The sequence below is a fragment of the Hippichthys cyanospilos genome, chromosome 20 (assembly GCF_059441005.1).
Source record: "Hippichthys cyanospilos isolate Australia breed blue-spotted pipefish chromosome 20, RoL_Hcya_1.0, whole genome shotgun sequence".
NCBI classification, from domain to species: Eukaryota; Metazoa; Chordata; class Actinopteri; order Syngnathiformes; family Syngnathidae; genus Hippichthys; species Hippichthys cyanospilos.
Window position 1 is genome coordinate 5,114,298 of NC_142388.1, and position 12,140 is coordinate 5,126,437.

General features: G+C 40.9%; 1 protein-coding gene across 3 annotated transcripts in view; it reads left to right on the forward strand.

Annotated features, from left to right (window-relative positions):
• Nucleotides 1-12,140, forward strand: part of sesn1 (sestrin 1) — a 54,876-nt gene that overhangs the window by 38,066 nt on the left and 4,670 nt on the right. For 2 of the 3 annotated variants that reach the window (XM_088403095.1, XM_088403096.1), the window contains exons 3-6: nt 10,786-10,851; nt 11,012-11,212; nt 11,294-11,476; nt 11,544-11,771. In XM_088403095.1, the coding sequence (XP_088259221.1) occupies nt 10,786-10,851; nt 11,012-11,212; nt 11,294-11,476; nt 11,544-11,771 (678 nt within the window). Of the gene's footprint in view, nt 1-9,127; nt 9,396-10,785; nt 10,852-11,011; nt 11,213-11,293; nt 11,477-11,543; nt 11,772-12,140 lie in introns of those variants that run through there. The other variant, XM_088403097.1, reaches the window with a different exon arrangement.

The following is a 12,140-nucleotide window of genomic DNA, read 5'->3' on the forward strand; positions in this document are numbered from 1 at the left end:
TTCAAATATGAAAACCCCCTCAATCAATGAAGATGATGAGTTGGAATAACAGGCACAGAGGACAGAGGTTGAGGTGATCGGGTTTCCACCTAATCGCCTTTCATAAACGATTAAACATTAACGGGTTAGTTGCCGCGTGACGTCACTCGCCATTGAGGTTCTGTACGAACGTTTGTCCTGCTATTCATTCGGCGCTGGAGCTCATTGTCTTTTAATGAAGGAATCAGACACTGAGGGCGGTGATTAGGCCATATCACTTCCTCTTGCCACTCCACCACCATCCACAATATACTGTATATATATATATATATATATATATATATATGTTTTTTTTAATAGTTACATTGACTTATATTTTTCCAGTCACCCAATATCATAGTTAAAAGAGAGGCCAGCCATTTTGTATTTTGCTACATTTTTTTTTTCGTTTAATTTTGTGTCTTTCTTGCCTTTGTCCGACGGCTGGCATTCATGACTTCTTGTTGTGTTGTGTTAAAAAGGGTTCAACAGATGGCAATGCTGGGCTTAATGTCCTCTCAGGCTTTCAAAATAAAGAAATATCAGTATAATAACAGTTTCACTATCCTTTTTTTGGCCACGTTGTGGCTTCTTTAGTTACCCTCGAGCTACTTTTTTGATTATTTATTGAGTATGCCTGCTAAATAAACCACATTTTAGCTCAGGAAATGTGGATGAAATTGTTATTATACTGGCAATGAGCACACAATTTACAAAATGCTTTGGGTGAATGTGTGTTGATTCGGAAATAAATGGCAGTCACATGTTATTTTTTTATGAACAACGAGCAGATGTATCCAACCCAGGCAAAAGTTGGATAGTAAAATTAATTCAAAAGCGAATCATGCAAACTACTTTCTCTACACTGATTCTTCACTCATAATAGTGCTGAGCTCATGCTCAAAGTGTGACGTAAACAAAGTGCTGGTCAAGCAAATTCCTGATACCTGAAACTCCACAGTCCCCTATCTGGCACAGTTTCCTTATGATGGTCTACTGTTGGGAAGTAAACCCTCTTTCTTGCCTAGTGTTACAGTTTTTTGGCTCTATTAGCTTGTTTTAAAGGCCCAAACCAGATCAAGCAGTTCATTAATTTGGATTTTCGACTTAGTTTAAGCATTCCCTTGCCTCCATGTGAAGTTTTCAGAGTATTTCTATTCTCATGGAAAACAATGTGTGGTCAACCAGGTGACACACATTCAAAGGGGAATAAGGTAATCATAAACACGACGACTTCTAATCTTTCCTGATGGGTTATATCAGACTTTATCTGTGTCTGTTGTGGTCTGCTGTTAAGCCTGTGCACTTTATTCTGGATCAGCACTCCCAGGAATTTCACCTCTTCTTGTTACATAAAGTCAAACGCCTTTGCTTCCAGTATATGATAAAACACAGCCTGTTGGGATTTTTTTTTTTATGGTCGTTCGCATTTGCATGACCAGTTTGGTGGATGCATGAGTCATTCTGTTGACAATAATAGTTAATGATCACAGGCTGTTCGTGTGGGAGTTTTACATGGAGAACGACACGCTGATAGTGGCGGGACATAAAGTATTTAGGATTCGGAAAATTCAAATCAAATATCAAATATTTGGATGAAAATAGAAAATACATATTTTTCACTTGGGGAAAAACAAGGAGAGACCAAATAACAGATTTCCTCTTACTTATTAATGACCAACTTTTGTAAACTTTCATTGGTCATTTTTTTTTCTTACTTCAATTTAAATTGTTCCTGGCAGCACATTATTTCCCCTTTAGATTTTGGATAAATCTTTCCCCACAAACACCTTTTTTTTTGTTAAAAAGTAATCAGTGGGAACATCTACTTTGTAAGGCTGTCAGCATCAAACTTTGCAGAGTCATTTATGTCCACCACGCCAGCCTATATGGAGCACTCAAGCGCTGCTAGCTAACAGCTATTTCATGCTAGACGCAGTTATGACAGAGCCCAAGCCACTGGTAAACTCTGGTAAAAAGTGCAACTTCAAAATAAAAGCATGGTAAGGCATTTGTGTCCATATATATTTTTTGGTAAACTGAAGTTTATTTTGAATATCTCACTGCAATTCCATTGTGATCTTAGCTGTGAATTGAAAGTCATTCCAGGTCAGACAGAATGACAGAAAAAAAGATACGAAAAACTGTTGTCTGGGCAAAAGGTTTCTACTCAAAAAAAGAATTAAATAACAAACCCTTTTGATCAACATTTTTTTTTGTTTATCAAATAATTCACTCAATATTTACAGTTATGGACTATTTTCTGGCAAGTTTTTACTTGTGATATCTCTACACTCAGCACCTTTTAATTTGTCGAAACACGCGCACCACTTTTTTCCCCCTCCACAAATGACTGTTTTAAACAATAACTTCCACTTAAGTACAGTGTGTGTGTACTTTTGCAACCTCCGCAGGCTGATCAAAAACAACAACAGTGAGATGAGTCATTTTTGATCAGTCAGCAGCGAAGGGGGAAAAAAAAACAGCTGGTGATTCCAGGAGTTGTTCACCAGCATTAAACTGCTGCCGTGTTTTCTCCGGGCTGGTGCGAGACCCCTCGCTGATATAAGGTCAATGTTGTCAGCCTCGTGTTTTGCTCGTAGTAAGAGATAAGCTCGGCATACATTTTGTGTCATAGCTGCAACAGTTCTCCCCTATCTCACGTGCGTCTGAATCAATCGACTTTAGAAAGGAGTCGTTTCCCATCAACGTTGTTTCTAAAGTTAGTAAGTGATGGTTTGATCTATTTTGTTTGTTATCGGATTTTTTTTTTTCCTCTTCAGCCTGTTGTATTGTGACAGCTGGCCTCCCATTGTTAGAATAACATCCCTGGGAACTCGCTTTTCCTCACGTGCGCATGGAGTTTGCAAGCCAACGCCTTTTCCACCCTCAAATGTTGTGATGTTTCGATTATTTAGGAAATTGACTCTTAGCAGGTTCACGCCTGCCTGAATAAAGCTATCAGCAGGTTGTCCATCCCCCTTGAGATACTCAAGTCTCTGAAGTTCCTCCGCATTTCATGGAAAGTAAAGAACACTGCTTCCTCTCGATTCTGAATTTTAGTCCACCATACTCCCTGTATGTGCCGTAATGATACTGGTGAACATGTAATTTTACCTTGCTATCTATGGTTAAAAGCTAGCATTACCATAATTGTCCGACTTGCGGCATAATCCAAAAATCTGCTGAGAGATATAGCCTATTAGCAAGTATCCTGCTAAACTAACACGTCGTTTTTGTTATCATTAATTCAAATGTTTGTCATGAAAGAAAACTGGCTACTAAGTTTCCATTTTACTGTTACTTATATCGACTTCTTTATAATAGCTATCTATCTTACCTTGCTATCTATGCTTAAAAGCTAACAATAACATAATTATCCGACTCACGGTACATTTCTAAAATCTGCTGAAACATTTTAAAACATTCACAACAAATGGTGTGGAAAGTGACGAAAATGTTTGCTGCAACATTTTAAAACATTAAACACACAAACAATGTGGAAAGCGATGACTATGACAGATATATTAGCAGATATGTTCCTAAGCTAGCCCCAGTCATTTTTGTTAAATTTTCATTTATTTAAATGTCTTCGTGAAAGAAAATTGGTTTCTAAGTTTCCAATTGACTTGTTTATAATTGTTAATTTAGCACTGAGTTATGTCCTTGCAACTATCCAACGTAGATCCTGTAGCCATAGCTAGCTAGCTCTAACTGCATGTTGACTTTTGCAACAGATGACTGCTGAAACATAAAGGTCTTACGGATTTATACATTGCGGGAGGAGAGAGTCATACTGGACTTCACTCGGTCTAATAAAGAAAAAAAAATCAGGAATATGGAAATAGTGAAAAATATGGAAATAGTGAAAAACTGTTTATCGAAAATGGGCTAAAGAAATCATAACAGCGATGCATAACTGTGATGTCTTTGTGAAGCATTGCAGACTGTTTTAAACACTCAAAAAGAGACAAAAACCTGCACCTGTTTACAAACGTTTTGTCATCTAAAATTCAAAACGTCTAACGGGACTTTTGCGGTGCGGCAAGGTTACTATAGTTCAACTTGAGGTGACAAAAAGTGCACGTCGTGCTTGGGGATGAAACTTAAGAGTTAAAACGTTCCTGCGGGTTGAAGTGGTAGCTTTGTGTTACAAGGAGATAACACTGATTGCGCACTTTTCTCTCTGTCAAAAGTTTACACACATGTGGAGCTCCTGAAAAAGCGTTTACACAGAAAAACAATTCTCCTGTTTTTTTTTTATCTGTTTTTTTTTCCAAAGAATGAGAGCCGTGTGAACATTCTTATAGCCCTGTTAGACAAATCCGCTGCTAAACTGTATGACTTTCTATGAAACACAAACCCGATTAGGCTGCGCAGTGAACTTCATTACCTCCGCGGAACTTTTTTTTTCCTTTTAGAGAAACAACAGAGTTAAAAAAAAAAGAGAGAGAGTGAGAGCGAAGAGAAGATTGGCTCTTGTGGCTGTTGTCCTGCCCTGCGATTGGTAGGCGTCTGTTGCTAGGCTTGTGTCGGGTTTCGAGAGTTTTTCTGCTTCCTCCTCTCTCTGTGCTCCCATAGGTCAGGTTTGAACTGGTCTAGTGGACTTCTGCCACTTGTTGAACATCCCAGTAAATGGAAAGAAAGAAAAAAAAATCTACAGCATGGTTTTCAAAGCTGGAGAAAACAAAAAGCCAGACATGTGTTTTACTTTGGCAACGCGTCTTCTTTTGTTTTTCTCGTTCCTCGACTCATCCCACCCGTCTTACTCTTTCATGAACGAACTACGTCTGTCTGCAATAAAATGTCGCTTTTTACACCTTGTTAAAAGCGATGCCATGCAACAACAATTTGATATCACAACTGCAACTAAATGCAGTTTTGACATTCATAACTTTATGGAAAGCTGTGCAAGTGCCTCATTATTTGGCAGGAGGATCGTAAAAACATGTCAACAGGAACACATTACTCTCTTTTTGTGCGATATTTTAATTGTGATGGCGTAGCTCGTGACAAATGACATTTTACAGTTCATCCTCTGCAACAACAAGCTGCATCCTGTCATTTGTGTGTGTGTGTGTGTGTGCTTGTGCTGTCTCTCGTGCACTGCCAAATACATCATTTTTATAGGCTGCTTAGCTATTGCATTGTGCATTGTTGACACAGGCTCAACTATGACGGCCTTAAAATGTCACTCGCCCATAAATGATGATTATGATGCGCCAAAGCCGTATGACAACTTTGTTTTTTTTTTATTTTACATTTAAAGCTTTAGTAAGTAACAATAATCTTAGACTAACTGTTTTAAAAGCATTACGAGCAGTAAGGTGAATAGAATTTTGGCCATGACTCCAGATCATCTGTTTTAGTGTTCTGTAATATTAGTGGACCTGCTAGGATTCTTTTTTTTTTTCTTTTTAGGTGGTGTTTGTCTTTTTTTTTTTTTTTTACATCAATATTTGACCTTTTATGGGAAGTGAATATTAGCTCCAAATATCGTTTATCGGTCTCCTCAACTACAAATAATATCAGCCCTGAAAAAACATCTCAATTGTTCAACTGAACTAGCAGATTTGGATTTAAAAAGGTTAAGTAGTATCCTAGTAACTGTCTTAATGACACATAATCGCTAAATTTAGTGGTCTTTATAATTGGTGTACCAGTGGTGGACAAATGATACAAAAACTAACAAGAGGAACCTGGCTGGAAATATGTAAAATAGCAGTTCTGCCATTGCCTGGGTGGCCTAACTCCTTTACTGGTCACTGGTTAGTGCTGTCATTACAATTCAATGTCGTATGCCGAGCTTGTTCAAACGGACCTAGCGATGTTTATTTCCAGACTTCCTGTTTTGAACACATTCGTTCAGTCAAGAAAGTACACTTTGTAACTTTGTAGCTGTCACCTCTTTAGGATCACCATCCATCACATCTGTAAGCCTTTCACGTCAAACAACCTCAGGTGTCCGAGCAGGTCCAATGTTTGAACTTTGGATCGTCTTGTTTGAACAGTACCATTCAAGACATGCTGTACCGTAAAACTTTTTTTTATTTCACCTCGGACAATAGCCTCTTTCAGTTGCAAGTGCCATGAAGCATATGGCCTTTGGTTGTTGATAGTTTCATTTACAGCCTGACCCATTAATCAGACGATTATAATGTAGCTCATCAGACATCGACAAAAACAAAACAGGATGGCCATTATATGCTGATTACTTTAATTTTTAACCTTTTTGTACTCAAACCATTTACAGCAGATTTACACAAGCAAAATTTCATCACTAATAAGTTAAATGAGTAAGAAACAGACATCTTTAGAAAGGTGAAAAGTATCAGTCAAGAGACAGGTGACGAGCCTACAACTTGGAAGGAAAAGAAGGCTTTTAACAGGCAATACCAGGAGTCCTACTTGAAATAATGACTTCTAGCCTCAAGGACCTCGAGCACTAATTCATAGCCAAAAAGAACCCACAGAGTGACAAGGAATGTATTCTCTACATTTTTGTTACCGAACCAAATGAGCTTGCGAATGGCGGCAGCCTCAAAAGTATTTTCAACACTCCCAACATCCATGCGAAGACAGAAACAAGTTGAGAGCTCCCATTAGTTTGGAGTTCATATTTTAGTTTATGAGTTCATATTTTATGTGCACTTTATATAAAATTGAGAACCGTCGATTACACCCCCAGTCAACAATAAAGATCTCAGGCGTTGACCAGTCCGTGGAGATAAAAGAGTTGAGCACCCCTGCGCTTAACGACGTGTTGGAGGTGTCATCTCGTACTCAGTGGGAAGAAGTGCACCGGCGCAAAAGCACTGAAACAACAGTCTCACCCGGCGGAATCATCAGTGCGTGCATGGTGACAATAGCTGCGGCCAAGCCGGACCCCCCCTGAGCCTATATGCGCTTTTATGTGAAAGGGGGCTCCGGCGTGTCGTAACGCTGACCGGCCTCTCTCCTGCAGCTTTTGCTGAGCCGCGGGAGTGCTGACTCCAGCCCCTGGGAACATGTTTACCTCTCCGCCCCAGCACCCTACCCCGCCCGCTCGCCCGCCGCAACAGGAGGGGTCCCGAGGTGGGAGAAGGGTGGGCGAGGGAGGCTGGATGGACTCACACAATGAACCTGCTGAATACTGTGCGATGGAGCCGGCCGTGCAGTTGGCTGCCAAACTGGCTGGACGGGCTCTTGATCAAAGTCCACGGGAGGGGGGGGGGATTTTTGGCTCTGCTCTGCTACCAAATTTAGCTAGCTAGTAGTTTTTGTTTCAAAAATGAGCAGAAAAAAAGTGGTCCTAGTACCAAATCCGCAGCCCGCCTCCTCTTCATGTGGGTTAGGAATAGTGAACGTGTTATCCTCAGGTTGGGATAAACAAAGCCATAAGAGCTGTCCTCCTTATCTTTCCTCCCCTCCCCTCCCTTCTCCTGTCCTATGGCTCTGAAGGGAGTCCTCCAGACGGCTTGATTAGTGGAGGGATGACATTATTATCTGTGGTCTGAGAGGCTGCACCTATGAGAGCCCCCCGTTCAAGGGCTGACGGACCTCGTCGTCCTTTCAGATGAGATTATGAGCTTAATTCGGAGCAAGCGCATGCATGTACTGGGTTACAGGCGGACTAGTGTATTTTAACAATGTGCACATGACATCAGCAAAAATTGGGGTTTTACGCCTCCTGTTATGTTTGTTTGTAAGGAATAGCAGTAATGTCTCTGGGTCAATATGACCCAGAGGTGTGTTTAACCAAAACTCCCTCACTAGGTAACAAAGGCAATACTTAATTTATACCCGTGTGTTTGGTTTATTTCTCTGGAGTAGTACAGTAATAACATCTCGGGTCGATTTGACCCGGGGTCAGGTGTAACTATCCACACGTTTCTAAAACATTTTTTATGTCCACTCCCGCTAACTAAGAAATTGTGATTCTTTCCCCCTCCTTCCCCTCACAAAGAGCACATAAATATGAACTCATAAACTAAAATACGAATTCCAAATTAATGGGAGTCTCCTGGGTCATTTAGACCCAAGTTTTACTTATCAAGAAAGTTACAAAATTAGAAAAAAACTAAATCAAAAGGCATTGTATCAAAAAGCATTCAATAACATTTGTACAAATGATATGTTTAATGATTCTGTTGATTATACATAATCCCAACAGAAGTCTTTTTCTGAAAATCAACATTCAACTAACTTTCAAATGGGTCATTTTGACCCACAGCATGTCAGTGGATTTAATCAAACACAGAAAACTGAGGATGTTGGGTTCAGATCAAGACTTTGATTTTTAATAGTTTGTTCATTCTTATAATACCCTTAATTCATTCATTCATTCATGAATGAAAAAAAAATGACTGCCAAAATCGTCAACGATTAACCATGCATAATTGAACTCATTCATTCCAATTGACGGTTTTAGACGTCAAAGATTGAATATGATTAATTTAACGCGTTCAGTACACCAAAGATTGACAGTGACTACGTTAACTCATTCACTGCCATTGACGGCCATAGACATCAATGATTCAACGTGATTAATCTAACTCACTCACTGCCATTGACAGCTAAAGACGTCAAATCTTTGCATTAGCATTTTGAATGTCAGCCTTGCAATAAGACATGTAATTCTTTTTTTTTTTTTTATGCTGAAACATTGGTAAATCAAGTATATTTGATTCTTCATTAAAATGGAGACGCAGATAGGAGAGTTCTGTTTCTGCACGCCACTGGAATGCCTTTGGAAATGGAAAGAGCAAATGATCCACTTGATTGGTTTACCTTGATTATTGATTTGCGTGTTGATCAGTTTGCATGACACCAGCTTTTAAGAATAGCCATAGTTTAGTCTACAGAACGGATTGATAATTCAATCACGAGTGAACAAAAGAAACAGAGAAAGAGTGGTGATGTTTTCTTAAAGCAAAGGAAGGGGGTTTGGCTTTTCCGCTCACGTTTCGACCCCCTCCTTCCTCTTTCCTCACGCTTAGCTCCACCCCCTGCCCCTTTCCCTTGCCGCCATTGGTCCGCCGCAGCATGTTTTCGCCTTGCGATTGGCCGCTTCGTGCGTCGCTCAAGAGCTCATCGACTTATTTACCGAATGTCTGAGCGAGGGGGGGATCCAAATGAGGCTGCCGGAGTGACTTGGCTGCTTGTCGGGCCCGCAACAGCTGACGAGAGCGGAGCGCTTGAACGCAGCAGCCTCCCGTTGGAACAAAGAACGGGGGGTCGTTTTGCGGAGCTTTCGTACCCGGTCCAAAAGCAGCCAAGTTCGGGGAGGTCGAGACATGAGGCACGCAGTGTCACCGTCGGAGAACGTGGAGAATTGTTCCTTCGCCGTGACACACTTGTTTAAGATATGTGCCCATTGTGAGCGGCTCGGCAAAAAGGTAAAAAAAAAATACATATATATCATTTTTTAAAGCAATGCAGTTTGGCAAAAATGTAACGTTCGAGTGTTTGTTGTTGTTTGGAAAAGATGTCAGTGGATTTATGCGCTCAGGCGACTGTTTTTTTCCTTCGACTGAATGAGCTGCAGTGCAGTCTTTTGTCCGGACTTGTTTGTCTGTCAAGTTATAGAGGAGGGGGCGGGGGGGCTCCAATGTTTTTAATGTTTTTAAAGACCCCCCACCCTCGCCCCCAACACGTAATTTAATAGTCACTTTTATGAATTGCCATCTCGAAGCATTTAATTATAGATTTAAGTCGTTACTTTGCTGGTCAACTCATTCATCTCAACCTTCTTAGTGGACATGTCCAGGCATGTAAAAAAAAAAAAAAAAAGGTTCTTTTACATCCATTTACCGTCTTGTTTCTTAAAAATACATTTTTTAACATTTAATATGACTGCCGTGCATTCCATTGTCTTAAAAACTGGTATTTCATCCCGACCCCTTAATTACCTTTAAAAATGTCACTTAACTACCTGTCTATTATGTTTATTATGTGTGATGCATTTAAAAAACAAAACCAGGCTTATGCCTCAGAAAATGAAAACAGAGATATTGATGTAGTCCAATTGTACACTCATTCCCTTTAAAATGATCTATAATACATGGTGGTAGTTCAGAAATTGACAAAGTTACCGCAGTTTTTTAATGTTGGCAAGTTGGAATCTTATTTTTGGCGGAAAAAACACGTTTAAAGTTTAGGCAACTTCATCTTTCACTCATGCACATCTTTATTTTTCAAACACTTCAGTTACAATTTGACTTGCTGGAACTTCTTATTTTCTCTGCCATTGACTGCCAAAAACGTCAAAGATTAACCATGAATAAATGAACTCATTCACTACAATTGACGGTTTTAGACACCACTCAAAACTAATCTTCCTGACATATGCCTGCTTTTGTGAAAATGCATCACATGTTGACAAAAATATGCTTCACCTTCACTGACGCTGTCCTCAGAAATGGTAAATCATCACTGAAGCCATAATTATCTCAAAAAATGTCACTTTTAACAACTAGTGTTGCATTGCCGTGTCATGGTTACTGATTCTATCCTCAAAACTGATTTTTTTTTCGACCGTGAAGGCCTCAATTATACTTGACATTTTATCATTGTTTGGAAAGTCTTAAAAGTGCCTCAAGTGTTGCACAGTTGTGCCAAACAAATTGACAAGGCAAATAGTTAATGTTGGTTTAAGCTTTTCTGAGTCTTATGTGTCATACATTTTTCTGTACGACATGCACAAAGTGGCTCTAAAATATTTTTTAAGTCTATAACAACTATTAAAAGTGATTGAAATGTCTTTTTGCCCATTTATTTGTTTTACAGGATCTTGGAGTGCGAATCCCAAGACCCCTGGGAAACGGGCCCAGCAGATTTATCCCTGAAAAAGAGGTACAAAAAAAAATGCAGCAAATCTTGCTAATCATTTCTTGAAGGCAAGGGAATATCACATCATACATCGTCTTTCAATATTCTTCAATTTTTCATACAGTATCTCACAGGCAATTAAGAAATCTCCAGTGGTAAAACCGTCTTGTATTTTCCCCTTCAGATTCTTCAAGTCAGTAAAGTGGACACCAGGACACAGTCGATATTTGAGGATGCGTTCGCCGCCCTCGGTCGCCTGGACAACATCTCGCTGGTTATGGGCTTCCACCCGCAGTACCTGGAGAGCTTCTTGCGCACGCAGCACTACCTGCTGCAGATGGACGGGCCGCTGTCGCTGCACTACCGCCACTACATCGGCATCATGGTACGACGTGCCCGGCCGGACTTTGCCGCCTCCCCTTCTCGAAGGCGGCTTCTCACGGTTGTTGCGCAATCCTTCGTCTAGGCGGCGGCTCGCCACCAGTGCTCCTATCTGGTCAACCTGCACGTCAACGACTTCCTCCAGGTGGGCGGCGACCCCAAGTGGCTCAACGGGCTGGACGGAGCCCCGAGAAAACTGCAGCAGCTGGGCGAGCTCAACAAAATCCTGGCCCACCGGCCGTGGCTGCTCACCAAGGAGCACATCGAGGTGAGGAACCCGGCCGGGAGGGGGCGGGGTTAAAAGTCTTGCGGAACCAACTCGGGTCTTTTTCCAGGCGCTCCTAAAAGCCGAGGAGCACAGCTGGTCGCTGGCGGAGCTCATCCACGCCGTGGTCCTGCTCACGCACTACCACTCGCTGGCCTCCTTCACTTTCGGATGCGGCATCATGCCCGAGATACACTGCGACGGCGGACACACCTTCCGCCCGCCCTCGCTCGGCCACTACTGCGTTTGCGACATCGCCAACGGCAACAACCATCATGAAAGTCCCTTCGGCAGCCAGGTGAGAGTGATCTTCATGGAGGTCTCGCGCACGAGACTTGGGCCACGTGTTGGCGCTTTGTGCGGCACGGGCCGTATTTGGTTACCTAAATGTCATTCAAATTGGACGCCGCACTGTGGAATCACGTGTTGTAGCCCTGGCGCCACAAAACACTAATACATTTTAAAAAACTAGTCAAATTATAGAATGAATGCATCTTTATTTTTTTGTAATGCTACATTCAAATTTCCTCTGTTATTTTTTCCAGTTTCAACTATTGAATTGGCCTCATTATTTTTTCAAAATTATTTACATGCGTGTAATCGTGCAAAATCATTAAATTAGGCAAATCTTTAAAATAGGTTATATTGTAACTTTGATATAAAAAAA